The sequence below is a fragment of the Mastacembelus armatus genome, chromosome 1 (assembly GCF_900324485.2).
Source record: "Mastacembelus armatus chromosome 1, fMasArm1.2, whole genome shotgun sequence".
Taxonomy (NCBI): Eukaryota; Metazoa; Chordata; class Actinopteri; order Synbranchiformes; family Mastacembelidae; genus Mastacembelus; species Mastacembelus armatus.
The window spans coordinates 21,968,929-21,989,606 of record NC_046633.1 but is presented as its reverse complement, the minus strand read 5'-3'; the positions used below and the strand labels follow the sequence as shown (position 1 = coordinate 21,989,606).

At 40.9% G+C, this 20,678-nt stretch overlaps 1 protein-coding gene across 1 annotated transcript in view; it reads right to left on the bottom strand.

Moving 5' to 3' along the window:
• helz (helicase with zinc finger) overlaps positions 1 to 20,678 on the bottom strand; it is a 48,989-nt gene that overhangs the window by 5,281 nt on the left and 23,030 nt on the right. Inside the window, exons 17-29 of the mRNA XM_026303125.1 lie at positions 20,141 to 20,242; positions 19,199 to 19,377; positions 12,758 to 12,876; positions 10,977 to 11,122; positions 9,765 to 9,912; positions 7,661 to 7,844; positions 6,221 to 6,449; positions 5,205 to 5,490; positions 3,265 to 3,310; positions 2,011 to 2,198; positions 1,131 to 1,332; positions 903 to 985; positions 179 to 692 (exon numbers count right to left, since the gene is read on the bottom strand). Coding sequence (XP_026158910.1) covers positions 179 to 692; positions 903 to 985; positions 1,131 to 1,332; positions 2,011 to 2,198; positions 3,265 to 3,310; positions 5,205 to 5,490; positions 6,221 to 6,449; positions 7,661 to 7,844; positions 9,765 to 9,912; positions 10,977 to 11,122; positions 12,758 to 12,876; positions 19,199 to 19,377; positions 20,141 to 20,242 — 2,426 coding nt within the window. The remainder of the gene's footprint in view (positions 1 to 178; positions 693 to 902; positions 986 to 1,130; positions 1,333 to 2,010; positions 2,199 to 3,264; positions 3,311 to 5,204; positions 5,491 to 6,220; positions 6,450 to 7,660; positions 7,845 to 9,764; positions 9,913 to 10,976; positions 11,123 to 12,757; positions 12,877 to 19,198; positions 19,378 to 20,140; positions 20,243 to 20,678) is intronic.

Genomic DNA, 20,678 nt, shown 5'->3' with positions numbered 1-20,678 from the left:
TCTCTCGCTCTCTATTTTGTCTTTTAAATTAATGCAATGTCTTATGTAATCAAACTGATCTAATTGGAACACCCTTACCACAGAAAACTAGTGATTCCACAGAACAATATAATACAATATTTGGTCAACTTCCCTGCACATAAAAAAAAAAATAATAATAATATGGTGTTGCACTCACCCAGACCATCCCCCAGGTTTCCATCCTGTCCATCCTCCCCAAAGCTATTGACCCTGTTATGTTGTGACAGGCCTGGGTGGTGGCTTCCTGGGTGGCCCATTGGAGTCCTAATGGAGCTACTCATTTCCTCCAGACCTCCAGACTCTGGTCCATCCAAAGTGGGAGACTGGACTGCTCTGTGAGGGGGTACAGGGCCACTGAAGAAAGAAGCATTGTGGCTACCAGACGCATAGGCAGGACTGGGCTGTTGTTGCTGCTGTTGACTCTGTTGGGCCATCCCTGGGTGCTGAGGCTGGTTGACCCGGTAAGGAAGCCTAGAGACTGGATAGTGTTGGGGGAAAGCTCTTCCACTGGCAGGATGTGAAGGAAAAGCTGAGTTGGGTGGTGCCAGGTGATAGTTGAGGGGTCTTTGGGTAGCTGAGGGGTCCTTTCGGTGGAGCAACGAGTTGGGAAATCCAACTAACCCGTCTGTCTGTGAGTCTAGAGTTCGACTTTGGCCTGTGTCTAAATCTCCCTGCACCAAAACAATAAACACCAACCCACACAGCATTAGTGAAGATGTTACAGGTGAGCAGTTTAGTTATCATCAGACAATCACAAAGTTTTTATAATAGGTGTTTCAATTTTGGCAATGCTTGGCATTACATAAAATAGAGAAGCTGCTTCTAGCTGAAAGATACTAAAAAAAAAAAAAAAAAAAGCAAAAAAAATGCCAACAACCTACCTGTTTTTCCTTCATATCTGCAGTTTTCCTCTCTGGTGTCTGAAGACGGCTTTGTTCTGACTTTGGACATCCTTCTAATTTACCTAAGAAAAAGTTCAAGCAGAACACAAGCATTAACCTCTTGTCTATTTTAAATGGTTATTTCTTTCTATCTGATGGCACAACACATAATATAGTCATTTTGATTTGGCGTTGCTGTCTGAGGTGGTAATAGAAATCAAGACACACCATTTCTAATGGAGTCTGCCTGTAGCTCCTTGTCAGGGCTGGGCTGGCCCATGCTGAGAGAAGGATGGGCCACCCCACCATAAGGGATGGGAGAGCCACGATTTTGGGCCTGCAACAAATTGAAGTTGTAGGCCATGGTTGCTGGATGGTTCATTAGGCGTGGGTCCACTGCAAAGCGATTCTGGTAACCTGGCCAAGGCAACTAGGGAAAATAAAAACACAAGAATACTGCTCAATACACCATGGTGGAAACAGATACAGAGGGCACAGTGGTGATTTTAAACAGTAGTATAGGTTAAAACTTAAAGAGACGTGAATAATAATAATAGACTACTAATCTACAGTAAGACTCAATGCATTTGGGTAACTCAAAGAATTTTTGTAATAATAAACTACTTTGCTTGTAGTTTCATGAAGGAAAAGGAAAAATACTATTAAAATATTCTGATTGTTCTGTGATCGCAAATGTATGAGGTTATATTGCAAACTGCAACTTATCCTATATAAACTTCACTAGCTGATTTAGAGTTTTGTTTCCAGAGATGATAATACAAGGTGACACAAGCAGCAGAGAAAGCAAATAAGAAAAACAAAGTTTATTATAACAAACAATGTCACTTTTGAGTAAATACACAATGTAGAACATACGGTGCTATCCTGTACATTAGTGCAAAGCTGGCTGATAAATCCTAAATAACTTCACAAGAAGGTGAAATAAGTTTTGGTGACAGGAAGAGTTAACATATATTATGTACTCTGTCAGAGGAGGAGGTGCCTCTCTCTACACAGTCACTTAGATATACTCACTTCATGAAATAAATGTTATTCCTGACAAAATAAACCACTTTCTCACATTTGTGAGCAGAAGAAGAAAACTTACAGGCAGCGGCATGGACATAACCATGTTTCCACCATACACAGCTGGAACATAGAGGATACTGGTGCCAGTATGAGGATCTATTCTCTGCACAGGACTGGGTGACTTGCCCATGCCAGCAGATGTGCCACTCAAAGGAGGTGTGAATGCCCGAATAGGGTTTCCCATCAACACAGCTGGGTTGGGTTGCACTACAATAACAGAAGGTAGCAAGGTAAAACAAACAAACAAACAAACAAACAAAAAAACACGAATAGTTCTTAACCTTAATGTGATAACATGCTGATAGTAACCAAGACACCCTTCCAGTGCATATATAGACAGTCAAGTATTCATCGCCTGGAAAACTTTATATAATACACTGTGTAGCCAGCCTGTATTAGCCTCCACATGAAAAAGTAATGCTCTGATGTAAAATCTGACCATTATGCACAACATATAGAGCTAAAGACAGAGGTGAAATGAGCAGGGAATTCTTTGTGCCTGCTTGTTACATCGCAGTCATTTCATTGCATACTATTGTCCATCCATCTGTCCTGGGGTTTGATGAAGCATAGCCTGAACAAATAGAGCTTGACAGCACTGCTTTCACATTGATGCAGTCTGTATCATGCTCACAGCTTTCCCTTTCAACTACAACTCTCTGCACATCTGGGAAACAGGCGGTTAATCACTTTTATCCTGCAGGTCTCTGGAGACTTTTATGATAGAAAAAAAATCTGTCATTTCTACAACAAAACTAATCAAATGACATTAAGTGTGTCTGGAAAACTTGTAGGAATATTGCAAAAAGGACAACTGCAAGGATTTCTAATATACATGCTTCTGGATTAGATTTCCATTTAACCTGCATCTGATTTCTTTTAGGAAAAATGCTGTGCAGAACTGTGTAGTGTTTAGGCAGTTTTGTTATGCTGTGGTCCATTTACTTCATATTTTTAACTAGCATTCAGGCCAGTGAACATATTTCGGAAACCTGAATGAACCAGCTATAACCCAGAAACCTAAAATGAAATTGCTTTTGATTGTAACTTTCCATGATTCCAGATCTGTATATATGCCAGAGGACAGGATGAGCTGCCGACAAACATGGATACATTTACAAAGCAAGTGCTCTAAGCATTTTGAATTCAAACATTAAACAGCACTTTTGACATTTTTCAATGAATAAAACAATGTAAATAGGACCACAACAGAGGTATTTATTAAATGATATGCAATTTTCATAGGTAAACATGGGTAGTATGCTACACTCACCATATCCTTCAGGTTGAAGGTGCTCTGTGTGGTTTACATGCTTCCCCTGTGAGACAAAAAAAATTGTTATGAAGTCATAAGGCATGGCAATAAAATCTACAGAGGCCAAATGAAGTGGACAAAGTCAAACAGGGGTGGAATGTGGTTTGTAAGTCAGTCACATGTATAGGAACACAGTAGAGGACAATGTCCTGCTCTGAATGTCCTGACTGCCCACATCCACCACAACAGCTAGAGCAGAAGAGCAAGCACATCTATATTAATCCACTTTTATAAAATCATGCATAGTAAAACTTGTGGTTTTGTTGAAGAGGAGCTGTTGTACAATAACCATTATCAACATAGCCTATGTAATAAATTCTGGATCAACTCTCCAATTGCATTTTGCCTTTCATGCAACATCAAGATGAAACTGACTTAAACTCTAACTCTGCAAGCACTGATGTGGGCTCTAATCTGAGATACTGTTAATTGGCAATCTCTGAGGCTGACGACTTGAATAAACTCATCCTATGCAGTAGATGTAACTCATAGTATTCCTCTCGCAAAAGTGGGAGTCTGAGTCTAAGCCTGAGAGTCAGTTTCATTTTAGGGTTTCTTAAAGAGCGACTGCACATTAGTAGTCATTTTCCAGATTGACTGACAATTGTCTTAAAGTTCTGACAGTCTGCTGTTTCTCTTTTACTTGAGTGGCTCCTGTGATAATATGGATTAATACAGTAGTTATATAGAGCTATTTGTTCTTGCCAGGACTACCTCAGTGACTCCCTCATGAAGAACAAGATATTGCCAGTAGTGTGCAAGGCTGTCATTAAGGCAAATAAGGCTAGATGGAGAAAGGAAAATATGAAACATACAACCATAGCATATTATTCTTCTTTGCCTGGCTGCTATTTAAATGTTAACATTAACTTAGCAATCCAAGACACATCAGAAAGAAACGGGTGGCTACAGCCTAGCGCTGTAGTTATTTGACCAAAATGCACTGCTGCAAAATTTCCTCTTAAAAGTATGAGTTGAATAGTGGCATTTATAACATTTATTTCATATGATCACAATTTTCAAGCAGCAGGGGCCTGCTGATAAAGCAAAAGCACAGCTTACTGGATCGTAAAAATACCTGTATTGTAAATTCGCTGCCACACAAAAGTCCTTGTGGCTAAATATGTTGCATTATGGTATTTATTCTAAACATTTTTACATCTAAGATATATGCTATAGGAAACAACATTTTGCATACTAGCAGCACATATGTTTTATGTGTGGCTGTGAGCTACGTAGTATGGCTTGGATACAGAAAGAGAGGAGGTGTGTGTCTCTACAGCCAGCTGATGCTGCGGAGCTGCAGCTCATTAGGCCCAGTGGGGGATGGCAGCGGGTTGGCAGCTGTGGTGTTTTTGTTAACCTTTACCTCAGGGCAGGCAGACAGACAGACACACAAAGACATTTCCACCCAGCAAAACAAACAGATCCTTCCATCAACCTCTAATGTTCATTTTCTATCTGATTTGTTTTTTTCTGGGGCTAAAATGAATGACCATAAAACAATTTCGTGTGGTGAAAATTAAAGTTATTTTAAAAGATTTCTGATCTTATGTGTAAAGCTTTTGCTTATTTTTTCAGAATAAAAAACACTTCTGCTTATTTGTTTACTATTTCCACAAACCAACACATGGTTACCTACAACATAAAAATAACCTTAAATAAAAACCCATACAATATTTGGGCTTTTTAAAAACAGCCTCTTCCTTACTTCTTTAATTTCTGCCTGTTCAAGCAAGTAGAAACTCTATACAGTTACTTTAAATATTTACAGAAGAAATAGCAAAAGCAGCTCTGACAAAGTCATTGTTTTTTCATCAGGATTGTAATGCACAATTTGAAAATGTTCATAAAAGAGGTGAATGGAAACATATTCACTTTGTTGAGAAGCACCATACCTTAGGGGGTGACTGCTGCTGTTGCTGCTGCTGAGGCTGACCCTGCTTGATGGAAGCAGGTTGCGCATGCTGAAGATGCAGGTGATGGTGGGAATGGAGGGCCTGTAAAGAGTGATGAGCTTGCAGGGGCCTGAGGGCACGGGGAATGAACTCTGGGGCCAGTGGGTTGAGGACATAAGTCTTCTTCAGCTCCAGGGCCTCCAGCTGAGCCTTGATCTGCTCAAAGGTGATGCCATGTAGGCTTGAATTTTCATGGCAGATGGAGATGAAGCGCTCCCAGAATTTTCTGGATAGGGGCAAAATGAGGAAACAACGTGGACAAGTTTTACTTCTGTTGTCCTTTATCTCACAGTGTTTTATTGATCATCTTGCTGATTTCTTCCTACTGGCAGTGTAACAAATTAACCCCTGGGGGCTGAATATAATAGATCAAGTCTGTTTAAAACACGTGCAAAGAGAAGAGAGGAGAGAGGGAATGAGAAACAGGAAAATCAGCAAAAAGATGAAGGACGGTAGAGAGAACGGCACTAAAGAGATATATGAAAGTTATGAGGCAAACAGGAGTATTAGGAATGAAAAAAAAAAAAAATCTACAAATGATTCGTTTAATGAAAACAATCATGAAAACAATTATTACCAAAATGATAAATGTGATTATTGAAAATAATGGAAAGTCTACAGGCTGACATACAGATAAGCCACCACTACAGCTGAGACAAAACAGACAGTTGCTATGGTGACAGGAGATGGTGAAGGTGCAGAGGTGGGCTAAATAGCTTCAAATAGAGAAAGGGGTTGGCAGCATCTCATAGCTTTATGACAAAATCCCAATATATGGAGAAAAATAAATAAGTGTCCACACCCAGCCTGCCCAGAACTTCACTAACTAACCTTAATATACCTGAGACTTTTGATGTTATGGCATGTGATTCTACATGTGCATCAATTGGCTACAGCAAATCAGGCAGATGCCTATATCACAGTATTGAAGATTTAGTCAAAAGTGCTGTATTTACCTGCAGCGCCCAACCGAGCATAGTGCTATGGGGTCTCCCACAACTGCAACAAGGGACTGGGCTCTGGTTATGGCCGTGTTAAGTAGCTTGTAGTTGGAGAGAAAGCCATAGTCAAGGTCCTCTGTCGAATCTTCGACTAGCTGTTCTTTACGCTTGATAGCCGTCTGTTTGTGCTTGCAAGTGTGCCGGGTCCGTACTGTGCTGAGGAACAGCACCCGGAACTGTTTACCTGCAAATAATAAAGATTTTAATTACTCTGAAGTGCTACACAAAGAAATCATAGATAGAAGAGTCAACTTTCTAAACTTTCAATTTTTTATGTTTGTATTTTCGATGCCACTAAGAAACAAGACAGAAATAAGTTCAAGGCAATATGAACACTGAGATGCAACAGAACATATGCGGGATTTCAATGTTTAGGGTAATAGGCCTCAATTTCAAGCATCACTTTTACTGTAAAAAGCCCACACATAGAAATGTGTGACAAACTTCATGCAGAAATACTAATGAGTCACTTGGGGGTTTTAGATTTGTGTATCTGTAACTACTGTTTTTTAATGCCCCCGATATAGCTGATCTCCAATTTTAACTCCTTATTTGAATAATTATAATAAACACCATCGAACTAATAGATAAAGCACAAATATCCAGATGCATTAAGTAATCTCCACTTGACAACAAGGCAATTTAAAAGGTACAATGTGTAATATTTACATTGCTCTATTAGCAGAAATGGACTATAGTATTTATAAAAGTGTTGGCATTCGTCTGTAATAACTGAAAAAATACCAACCAGCATTTTAGAATGAGCCTTTTAAATCTACACAGGGAGTGGGTTTCCTAATGGATAGGGAGTCAGACTTTTAACCTGACAATTGCAGGTTCGAGTCTCAGGCAGGAATTGTCGGTGGCACAGAGTGAATAGCCTTTGCCCTGTCCACCTTCAATACCACGACTGAGGTGAGACCCTTGAGCAAGGCACCGGACCCCCAACTGCTCCCCGGGTGCCGCAGCATTGGCTGCCCACTGCTCTGGGTGTGTGTGCACAGTGTCTGTGTGTGTTCACTTCTGTCTGTGTGCACTTTGTGATGGGTTAAATGCAGAGCACAAATTCCGAGTATGGGTCACCATATTTGGCCATATAAGTCACTTTCATTTTCACTTTTCACTTACTTTTTATGTTTCTACAGTAGCCCAGAATGGACATACCAAACACTGTCTCTAGACAGGGAATCACGTTTTGTTTAAAAGGTGACCATTTGAGTGTTGTCTGTATTCGCACCACTAGATGCAGCTGAATCTTTCGATTTTATACATTGCACCAATAGATCTCAAAATACAGATACATTTTGCGATCATTGTTTAGTGTTTGTCTTTATTGACCATAAATAAAGAGGCAGTTCCCTATAGCAAAGCCGTAATGGATAATACTCTCCTCACCTTGGACATTGAGTACTCTTTCCACGCTGACCTCATGCATTCTCTTCTTTCGGAGCTCAGCACGAATGCGGAAAACCTGGTCAGCGTAAGGTGACACCACTCCAATGCTACCCTCGTCCAGCTTGCCCCAGGCCACTGGCCATTTTTTGCGCAACTCCTCTACCCGCTCAACGATCTCAAATACCTGAGGGGATGGAAGAATAATGTGACAAAAAAATCTCAACAATAAGGCTCAAATGCAGCCTCCTCTCGCACAATGATCCCACACCTGACCTGAAAGAACTGTGGGAAGTCAGGGAGGAAGAGACATTTTCTACCCAGGTAAAAAGTCACCAGTGGGGGACAAAAAAAAAAAAAAGAAAAGAACAAAGCAGGCTTTATGTGCTTTATGTCACTGAAGCATCAAAGTCAACCCATAAAACAGGAAACTATGGCTTGATGAAAGTGGAAGAAAAACACTTCATATCTTATTTAAGACCAGTACTAGATCATCATACACTGACAAGTTAAAATAAACCTCTAGAGATTCTAAATATGAACATTTTGTTATAACAAAGTATTGCAAAAGTTAGCACATTACCATCATTCAATTCACTCATTTGATCACTTCTACTGATGGTCAAATGCATAGCACTGTCATAGCAGAACTGCTGTAGGCCAGGGGTGGACAATCCTGCCCCCCTCAAGGTCTACTGTCCCACTTGTTTTCCAACTATCTCTGCCCTACCCACTGCTGATTACCTGGATCAGGTGTGTTCAGTCTATCAGAAGCTGGAAGATACTACATCACTTTGTCTTCCACCTCTCCATCCTCATCTGAGATGGTATCTTTAAGGTTCTGATTGGCTGAACATACCTGATCTAGATAATCAGCAGTGGGTAGAGCAGGGATAGCTGGAAAGCAAGCAGAACAGTGGCCCTCGAGGACTAGAGTTACTGGAGTAATTTGTGTGTCATGTTAGCACTTCAAAAGCATTAAAATTGACCTAGGTATTAGTAACTAAAGCAGAAATTGGTATTTTCTATTGTTTTTTTTTTTTCTTGTAATATTAGCAGTCTTTCAATTGCTGTTTAGAGCTTAAAGACACTGCCAGAGGCTTTGAACTACTGTTTTCCACTTTAAACTAAGTCCATCAAACACACTTGCTATCAAACGGACACTTCAATTGTGCAATATAATGATAATGTTAATGGTTTGAAATGGGTGTTGTATCAAAGAGACAGGATGTAATTCATTTGGCATTGCTGACAGTTTGGGGGCAAAATCAAAAACATCCTTCTTTTAATTGTCTGGAACATACCAGCACAGAGTCAGGGGTCAGACAGCTACTGACCACGACCAAGTGATTCTACGGAGGAACCAATGAAAGGCTGGGACTGTCATCCCTTCGTGTATCAGGTGTCAAATATAGCTCATAGTTGATCTCCTAATTAAGCTTATGGGTATCATCTTCAATTATGATTAAAAGATAGTGGGTGTTCTAACTTAGGGTGATAAGAAAATTTCATCATAATCAAATCCCTGAATTATATACAACAAAGCAGATAACAACCATGGGTAATTTCAAAGATAAAATGCTTCAAAATGTTAAAAAGAATATAATTTCATAGACACATTAATACAATCAATTAAAACAAACATGAAACATGAATATTATATTCTTCATATGCATTGGTGATGCAATAGGGGATTAGGCAATCATCAGTATTTTTAGACTGATTAAAATACAGCGTGAAGATGACAGAAGATATTCTGTGGCAGATTACACTGAACAAATCTGTACCAACTTCTCAATATGTGCAAAACAGGAGGTATAACTAGCTATAGTGACATTTTATAATTAGAATTTGAGCTTCAGAATTTCTTTAATTAAATCACTAAGTGGAGTAGCTCAGCCTAATCAGCTCCACCACCCACCATCATCTTTACATTATGGTTTAGTTGTAGATGTAAAACATGTATTTAAGAAATTAGGATTACCGCAGCAGGCTTTCTGGGATTTTTGTGCAATTTATACACACATTTGCCCAAGGGCAGAGAAATAGAAAATAACACTACTATTACTTATGAGAAACAGGTACAAATCTTTCTTTTAATCCATACCTCAGCATTGTTGTAGTAGGCAGTGCTGTTCTTCTCTTGGACATCTTCTCCTCTGGCTGTGAAGAAGGTCAGAGGGTAGAAGTCCTTATGGGAGGGCTGTTTCCCACTTGCCATTAGCTTCCCATCATAAAATAACTCTGATGTGTAGCTGTAGGAAGAGAAGAGGCAGGAATAAAAAAAAATAAGTAACTGTAAATATGAGAACATTCTTGACAGGCATATATCAGAATAACTCACAATTATTGGCAAAGAAAAGTGGTAGAAATGGCTCCCGTACATCACTTCAGTATAATAAGAATAACTGAAAATATTAAACCTTAAAATTCCCCATTTGCTGCTTGCATAGTAGTGCAACAGTTTAGTAATTAGTGTTGTCATGATACCAAAATTATGACCAATATCTGCCTAAATATTTCTATACTGATACTGAAACAAACACAAAACAAAGAAAAAAATATTCTGACAATGTCAGTGTGGAGGAGAAAAGTGAAAACTGGCCATAAAACAACAGGAGTGAATTGTGTTAGTTTGATTTCTCAGTTAACAGCTAAAAATATAGTTAGACAGTTGCCCTAAATTTTCTCATCAAACTGATGGTGAAAAAGTTCAGCATGTCACAAAATAAATCACATTCTTTTGACTTGACAAATGTTATCTGTTTGCTAAGTTGCCACTCTTTAAATTAATTATACAAGTGGGCGAGGTGCTTTGCTAAGTTGAACATGACTCCCTGGGTTTGTGTAGGTGTGAAACATATTTTACTAACGGGCTTTACTCACAAACAACTGCATCTACATCGAGAAATATTGTAGAAATGTAGCATGCACCTTTTAGCGTTATAGTAAAGTACCAATTCCTTCACAACAACTGAGATGGAGAAGAAGATATTTATATTAGTATAGACCCTCTTGTGTGTCTGCTAACCCTTCAAGCTGGACTTTCTAGATCATATTTAAATCTTCTCCCTGGTACCTGTAGCAACACGCCCACAATAACACAGCCCCATGTGGTGTTTCTCATGGAGATAATTCCTGTATGAACACAGCCATAATCACTCATGGCTAATCACAATCATTTTCCTGTGTCTGTAAACTCTTCACCTCCACTTCAACCCCTCTTCCACCTGACCACCTTTTCTCCTCGTGGTGTGTTGTCTTTCCTGCACCTTTTCAACCTCTCCTCCACAAAACAGTGTTGCGGGCTCACACCTACTTGATGATAGCTTCATGGGAGCGATAGTTCTCACACAGGAGGATGCGACATGGGAATTCAGGGGGGTAGTGCTCATACAGTCGGTCCAGCAGTGACACATGCAGGTTACGCTCCCGCGCAAACTCACTGTACACAAATGGACTGAGCTGCAAATCGAGGGACAGAGGGAGAGAGACACAGAAAGGAGAGATGAAAAGTAAAATTAGTTTCAAAGTACAAGTATGATACCATTCTCTGAGATTATTACTTTATTCCATTTGATATTTATTCCAAATTTTCTTAGGAACTGCCACTGACTTTGGTATATTAGGACAATTGATATTAGGACAGTTTCCAAATTTGCCTTGGTTATATTTCTTCTGTATTTGCTATGACAACTGTTTGTGTTTAATGTACTTCTAATTTTGACAATGAGAATCTTTTGAGTTGTGCATATTCCACAACTTGCAATCTCTTCCATCTGGTGTATGCGCCATTAAACAAAGATCTTGAGTCGCAGCGATTATAGTGGAATTTAACTGCAGTGATTTGACAGCAGTGTGAGACTGTGCCAAATTCAAATTTTGTTTACACTATTTTCACACTAGGCAACTTTGGTTAGTTAGATCTGCTCCATCATGGCAAGGCAGTGCAGAATGTTGTGTTGTTACATGTTAAATGTTATTTATTTGTTACATGTTACATGTCACATGTTAAATGTTACAGTGCAGCATGGTACTGCTTGATATCAAATCATAGGTAGCATTTGATTCCTGTCATCTGGGAAGAAAATTCTAAGAAGGCCACCTGTGTTTAGTTAAATCAAGAATAATTATTTTATTAATATTTTTTAAATAAATAACTGTTGTGTGTATTTTCTTCAGATCTGACAGTAGTATGGCTGATTCCAGGTGTTCTTTAATTTAAATCAAGTTACACATTTGCAAAACTGCAAACACGGACACGTCTTTTTCTCTTTTGCCCACAGTTCATATACAAGACAGCCACTTATCTTTAGCTTGAATCTTAATCTAAGCCTGCCATTTAGAAAAGATCAGCTAGCTTTAAATGAGGTTCTACACAGGCAATAAGAAACTAAATGGGCAACAGAGGCCTTGCCCTTCATTGACTATTCAGCTGCCTCTTTCATTGCTGAATGAAAGTGGTAAAATTTTGGCTGGGAGCAAAAATGAGGAAGTAAGCAGCAACAGAATATAAAAGGCAATATCCTTCCTGGCCCACAGAGTCAGTTGTTATACAGAATAGAATGATGGATGTTGGAAAGTGTGGGACAAAGTTATTACAAAAGAGACAGACGAATACACAGGTGGACACTATTTTAAATCAGCGTGTGTGTTTGCTCCAAGAAATAGCAGGAAGATCAAGTAATTAAAGCAATTGCTGCATAGCGGACTCTTGGCTCATCTACATCCACTGCCTACTTGGTAATCCTGTGCACTCTATAAAAACCAGGAGAGGAGGAAATAAGGTTTTAAGTCCCTTAAGTTGGCTTAGAAAGCTTGACTGACATGACTCTGTATTTATGTTATCTGTGACTAAGGTGGCCTCCAGAACCACGCTCTACAGTGGCTGCTGTCTGTTCTTTTGCATTTCAAGTTTGACTGAAATACTTAAGAAGAACAAACCCAAACCCTGTAATGTGAATTAAACATTATCTAGTGATTTGCAGACTGGCAACGAATTCTGCAATTATTGCCAATGGAGAAACTTGCAGCTTCAGCAAAGTCAAAACTGAATGAAACTACTATTACACCTCTTTTAACCATCATTGTTGTTTCTACCTGCATATGGTCTCCAGCCAGCACAATGCGGGTGGTCTTGCTAGCTAGAGCAAAAGGCATGATGGTTTCACACTCCATGGCCTGGGCTGCTTCATCCAACAGGATGTGACTGAACAAACCTGCCAAAACACAAAAGACATGTTTAACTTTGGTCCTAGAAAACAAAAATCAGGAAGAGTAACAAAAACCTAAATTTGTTAAGCTTAAACCAGCACTGTCGTTTGGAACACACAGTATATTTACCCACTGCCCATCTCAAACTTTAGGACAATGCTAAACATACTTGCTGGGCCTGATGAATATTAGAATATTGGGACTCACTGAAATTTGAGTTTATAGTTTCTTGATTTTATTCTTTTCATTCACTATTTATCTATAACCCACACTAAGTATTTCCTTATGCCCGACAGTTGCTTTTGCGTTCTGATGAACTGCTAAGCATTCGGCAGCACTCCCAGGATATTTTTCCTCCAATTTTTGTATATTCAGACGTTTTGTTGAGCGTTTTAGTTGGTGGAGCAGCTGCGCTTCAAAGAAAGCGCAAACGAGGGCTTACGCGCTGGTGCGTTGGTGGAACTTCGTCAGCGCGGCCTCAGGACAGCGCTGCCCAGCATACATCTGGCGAATTTCCACTCTCTTCCCAACAAAATAGACGAAATACATCTGCTTACCCGGATAAACAAGGACTTTTCGAGCTCTGCTTCTCTGTGTTTCACGGAGACCTGGCTTAATGGAGCCATACTGGACGGCGCACTCCATCTGCCCGGATTCCAGCAGATCAGAGCGGACCGTGACTCAGACGCCACGGGGAAATCGCGCGGTGGCGGGACTTGCTTTTACATCAATGAGAGGTGGTGTACTGATGTAACAGTGTTGAGGAAGATCCGCTTTTCATAAACTCTAAACCCTTCTACTCACCGGGTGAGTTTCCCTCGTGCGTTCCGGTCAGTGGTTACATTCCCCCGCAAGCACACCTGTGCGACGCGCTGCATCAGCTGGCTGAGAAAATCGCAAACATGGAGCAGCAGCACCCGGACTCTGTTTTTACCATTCTTTGAGACTTTAATAAAGCACACTTGAGCCACAAACTGCTCAAATTCAAGCAGCACATCAAGTGCCCCACCAGAGAGGGGAATATTCTGGACCACTGCTACACTACAATAAAGGATGCATACCACGTCGCCCCTAGAGCAGCTTTAGGACTCTCTTTAGGACAGAAACCGTGGTTCCATGGAAAACTCAGCTTCGTAAAGCCAAAGGAGATGACTACAGAAGTGGAGATCGTGTTTTGTACAATCAGGCCAGGAACACACTGAATAAGGGGATCAGAGCAGCTAAGAGGAGCTACTCCAAAAAGCTGGAAAACCAGTTTTCAGCTAACGACTCTGCTTCAGTGTGGAGAGGCCTGAGGACAATAACCAACTACAAGACATCATCCCCGTCCTCAAGGGGCAATCAAACCCTGGTGAACGATCTGAATGAGTTTTATTGTAGATTTGAATCACCCCCCACCTGATTGTCTCCCAGAGCAACCATTAACACCCTCCCCCCCGCTCCTATACTTCAGATCAGTGAGGATGATGTGTGTTGGCTCTTCAAGAAGCAGAAGAGAAGGCAAGCACCAGGACCAGATGGGGTCTCACCAACATGCCTCAGAACCTGTGCTGACCAGCTGGCTCCCATCTTCTCTTTGATCTTCAACAGATCACTGGAGCTGTGTGAAGTCCCTGCATGCTTCAAACGTTCCACCATCATCCCCATCCCCAAGAAGCCAAAAATCAAAGGACTCGATGACTACAGACCGGGGGCTCTGACATCTGTGGTCATGAGGTCCTTTGAGAGACTGCTGTTGGCCCACCTGAAGAACATCACTGGACCCTTCCTGGACCCCCTGCAGTTTGCCTACCGATCCAATCGGTCCGTGGATGATGCAGTCAACATGGGGCTGCGCTACATCCTGCAACATCTGGACAAACCAGAGACTTATGTGAGGATTCTGTTTGTGGACTTCAGCTCGGCGTTTAACACCATCATCCCATCACTCCTCCAGAATAAACTCTCCCAGCTCTCCGTTCCAGACTATCTGTCAGTGGATTACAAGCTTTCTGACAGGCAACAGCTAATGAGGATGGGGAAATTTACTTCTGGCTCCCGCATCACCAGCACCGGCACCCCCCAGGGGTGTGTTCTCTCCCCACTGCTCTTCTCCCTCTACACAAACGACTGCACCTCCCATGACTCCTCTGTGAAACTCCTGAAGTTTGCAGATGACACCACTGTCATTGGTCTCATCCAGGACAGTGAAGAGTGCATACACACAGGAGGTGGAGCAGCTGGCTCTTTGGTGCAATCACAACAACCTGGAGCTAAACATGCTCAAAACAGTGGAGATGGTCGTGGACTTCAGGAGAAAACCCCCTGCCCCCCTCTCACCATCATGAACAGCACTGTGGCACCAGTGGAGTCATTCAGGTTTCTGGGCACCATCCTCTCTCAGGACCTGAAGTGGAGCTTCCACATGGACTCCATTGTGAAGAAGGTCCAGCAGAGGTTGTACTTCCTGCGCCAGCTGAAGAAGTTCAACCTTACACAGACGCTGCTGACCCAGTTCTACTCAGTGGTCATCGAGTCTGTCCTGTGCTCCTCCATCACTGTCTGGTTTAGCTCTGCCTCTAAATCAGACATCTGGAGACTCCAGAGGACAGTTTGGACTGCTGAGAAGATCACCGGTGTTCCCTTACCCACCCTCCAAGACCTGTACACCTCCAGAGTGAGAAAAAGAGCTCAGAAAATCACTCTGGATGCCACTCACCCGAGTCACCACCTCTTCCAGCTCTTACCCTCTGGCCGGCGCTTCAGAGCTCCAAACATCAGGACAGCCCGGCACAAAAGAAGCTTCTTCCCTCAGGCAATCCAACTCTTAAACTCATAGCTCTCCACCATTCCCTTCTACTACCTGCACTATGACACTAGCACCTTTTTGCACACTAAAATAGTTCTCCTTACATTCTGTTTTTAGGTTGCACCTTTTGTAAGCACACTCTTGTTTGGTCATAAAGATAACTGTAATTTGTTTACTTTTTATTATCTGTGCATTTTTTTTTACTTTTGTAGCATTTATGTTTACTGTTTAATTCTTTGTAGCATTTGTATTTATGTCTGTTTGCATTGGAGTATCCCCCCCGTACCAAAACAAATTCCTTGCATGTGTGTGCACTCAAACACACACACGGCAATCAAGCTCATTCTGATTCTCTGATATACAGCTTTAACTGAAAACTTAGAAATCACTTGAAAAGATGGGGCTCCGATGTAATGCATGCCCTGCACATTGTGGTGTCATTAAGAAAGATGATTATGTTGACATGTCAAAATGAATCCAAATGTCAAAATGAATCCAAATCAAAGCCCAATGAATCTAGTTTCATGGTTCTAGTAACATTTTTGCTACTGGCACATTAATATACAAAAAAATTTGTTCTAACAAAAAGGGGCATTAAAACCATGTGACTGTGACTACTGTGCCATTCTTTCAGTTTCTTTTTTTTTTCTTCTTTTAACCAGTGCTGACAGACCAAAAGACAGGGTTTTGTGAACATTTTAAAAGGATTGAACAGTAGCCTCACCCTAATTTAAAAAGCTCAAACTGTGCTGGGCAAGATGCAGGGAGGGGATGAAACGGCATGGCAAATGAATGCTGGAGCAGGGAAGAGAGAAGCTGAATAACAACCACCAAATACCCTCTAAAACCCGACCACCGTTCTAGGGGAAAATATATGCAGATATGAAATCGGATGGTTGTAAATAACAAAATAAACTCAGGGACTGTCAGAATGTAAACAAACAACAGAAGTGTGGGCTTAGAGAAAAAAAAAAAAAAAAAGGTACAGCTGTCTGATTTGAGGCACAAAGGCTTGCAAACTGTATCCCGCCACCCCAAAACTATAAAGCCTCAAACCCATATTCTGTCTGAGCTTTTTGCAATTCATTGAAGGTGTTCCCGGACTGTGGTCCTGATAAAAAATTCACTGTATCCCAAATAACCCACATGTACATGGTGTACAATGTGAATAATTGGGTTTAAAGCTTATGAAGTGAGAAATGTACCTTTAGAGTCGCTCAGTGAATTCTTACATGAAATATAGGCTACACAAAATATGTGTGTGCATTGAGAAAACCTTAAAACAGTCTCCATATGAAATAAAGCACCATTAAATCACATCCTTTTCTATTAGAAGTTTGAGTTGTTTGTTGTTACGGATTAGTAGATGGTACACATTTGCATATCAGACCTTTGGAATAACATTATGTCCTATCTGTAACAGCCACATACCTAAAATCTTTGTATACAGGTTGAAAGGAATGACATGCTGGTGGGAAAATCATTTTAAACAGAGCTGATAAACTTTAGGTTCTTTATTTTCCTTTTTATCGTATTTATATGTATTATTTGATCAGCAATGCAGCCAAAGGGACCTTGTGTCGACGTGCTATCACTTGAATCACATGGTTAATAATTCAGGCTAGCACTTGTTGACCCTTCCAATAAATTGCAGTGAGCACAAGCACTGCTGCATCCTGCCTTCTTGCTCTTTTACTTCAATCCACATCAATACAGCCAAGTAACACTCACAATGATGTACATGTGTCATTACATATGGGAATGTTTCCCCAGGCGGTTAAACCAACATTAGGGGGCAGCAAGAGGGAGGCTGGGCTGGTTTATATGAACACAAAATTGACAAAGAGGCAGACATGAAGGAACATGGTGCTTGATGTTTCACCCAGGACATAGCTGTTTCCCTTGGGGAGCCAGTCACTCTAAACCAGAGGTGGAAATTACATTTCTGTACTGTGCATCGGTCACTGGGCTAATAATGGTGTTGAAATTTGGACATAAAATTAGAAAGAGAAAGAAAGAGGGAGGATAATAAGCAGAGGTGAAAGAGATCAGAGGGACATTGTTACAGAACTAAATTTGAGGGAAAGATGGCTGTTTAATAATAAATGGCAGCTCCTTCACCTCACACACCCAGTCTCTCACATTCACATTTCACAGTCTCTTTTTTACCCTTTTCACACTACAAAAGTGACTTAAAAATCTGTAATCTGTCAGTGCGAAAGCATCTGTGCAGGTAACTATAACCCATGCAAGAAGCTTAGTAAAGATCAGAACTGAAAGCTTTGTCAAACTATCAAAATATCACAAGAGGGTTTCCAAAATCTGAGAGGAATGATGAACATGTTGTAATGACTGCCACAACATGTTACCTCATTAGGAGCCAACTTAATTTTAGATAACAACGATCCCTTATTGACTATAGTATGATGAGCTATGCAGTCTTGATCCTTCAGGCTGCAAGGTCCAATAGCCTCCAGACAGATCAATATTCACCTGAACCCCAGCACCATTGGCTGAAAAGACAAACTATGGCATTGATTATTGTCACAGTGCTCCGATATCTTCAAACTGGTGACAAATTACTGTAAATACTGGTTCAGTTACAGTATTTTGCTACTAGTGCGGTTTACGTAACAAATTTCACTCCTTGTATTTCATTAATTATTAAACGTGAATTTCATTATAGATATGTGCAACTGATTGTGAACAGTAGCTGGCAGAGTGGTTGAGAATCACACACAGCATGTCACCCCAGGGATACATTATCTCTAACCCAAAAAAAAAAAAAAACAAAACAAAAAACAAAACAGTTCATGTTTCCCCAGCAGCTGATGTCAATAATGAATGTTTTGAGCTTTTGTCAGAATAGTTTGAGAATTGATGTGTTAACATCATGGACTGAATGTCAGCGAACATGATGTGCAGGTTCATTACACGTAAGTGAAAGTGTTTTTTTTTTTTCTCCTCAACTCAGGACCATAAAACACAAGTATGCACAATTTGCCCATAATAGATCCCATGTTGAAGCCATAAAGAAATAAGATAATCAGCAAAACAAACATAAAATAAACACTTAACCATCTTTTTAGGGGCACCTGCATGTTTGGGGTGGGAGATTTGTTATTGCTACTTAGAAGACACTCTGGCTCCCAAATGCCTAGTTTCTTTCTTTCTTTTTTTTTTTTCATCACCGTCAAACACCAGGAGAGTGGGAGAGATGAAACGTGGGGAAGAGGCCGAATGATGTAAAATACTTAAGAAAAAGGCAAATGGTGTTCCCAAGCAACAGACAAAGCCCCCACTGCTGACACATTACAGTCAGTTATTGGCCTGCACTGACAAATTGGTTTGTTTTCCATGTCTTGAATGGAACTTAAATTCCATCCCTCTACAAATGCTTGGGACCTGCCATCACTGGATATCAGAGTCACTGGGGTTGACCAAAGACCAGAAGACTGAATGCACTAAGATGTGTCTGTATCTGAAAAGACAGCCTTCCTGTATATGAGACAACTAAATATTTTTCCCACATGACTCACCAGGCTCCAAGTCAAGCTGGCAGAGGTACTGGGAGGTGCTGAGGGTGACCACCACCACACGGTGCCTGAGGATGTCCTCCCTTGTGGGCATCTGGAAAGTGACCTGTGTGCCGGATATGAGACAGTACTGCTGGACCACTGGGTGGACTGTTTTCACCCAGCGGTTCCTGAAGTATACCCTGAAGAGGAGGAGATGATGTACAAAGTTTAGGGTTAAAGTGACAACCAGATGGGGATCAGAGCAATTACTATCTTTTAGGCAATTAAATTTGCATTGTGTATGAACTGAGTGTTGGATATTTTGAGTGACGTAGTGTTAAAAACCAATCACTTCATGAGGTTATGGTGTCAAAAATCTTACAGCGAACAGGTGTAAAATTCTTCTGGGACAGTTCTTTATTTTTTTGAGGAAAAAAATGAATGGCTACACATATCTGCGTACAACCGTCCAGGTCCGCAGCAAAACGATTGTCACGCCTGGGCAGGAAGGAAGTTCTCACAGATTGCATCTTTTGGATGTTGGGCAGTCTCTTTCCACACTTAGAGATTAAATATTCATACATGGATTTCATTCTTATCCCAATAGAGACAGGGGGAGCTGAGGAAGGTGTTGGCCACTGGGCTTATGGCAGAATTCACACTGGAACCCACTGAAACCTGCCCAGTCCTGTGAAACAAGTTATTCCATTCATATGGTCCCTTGGTGTGTTTGTATGCAGACACGAACACACAGCTGTCATATTAAGCCCTGGTGACTAAAGGCAGACATTGAGTTCCAGTCTGTTGTGACAAGTAGGGCTGATGAAATGTGTTCAAAAGTCACAGATGCAGTGTTAAAGTTGGGTGTGTCCTGAATAACAGTACAAGAGTGCATACAAAGCAAATACAGAAAGTTTCTGTCCTTGGACATTACATCTTCTTTAATCAAGTGTGTTTCTCTACCTGAGAGGTCTGGCATGCGGATTGCCTGCTTCAACGTAAGGATGAAGATAGTCCTTAATGTAAAGGTCCGCCGCACTGTTTGAGTGAGTGCAGATCAGAACCCTGGGAAGACAAAAAGACAAACCATGTCAGACATAAAACAGCAGAGATCTCAAAATGATTGAAACATAAAACCAAAGCTGTCTCTACCTGATTAGATAAGATTTGGGGCTACAGATAGTTTCCTATAACTAGTACCATTTTGGATCAGGTTTCAAGTCAGGTTTTCAGTTTCAAGTAAAATATCCAGAGTTGTTAAGATCCACAGCCAAATAAAGCTGTTACTGAAGCCATCATTTACCTTCTCTGTTTACCTAACAGTACAAACATAGACTGACGATGTACACTCATCAGCCATAACATTATGACCACTTGCCAAATACTGTGTACACAGGAGTCACTGCAGCAGCAGGCTGGCACTTGTGGCACTCTGCAGCTCACTGTGCATCCTCTGTGAACCTGTTTGCCGCCATAGTTATACTGTTAGGAAGAGCACACA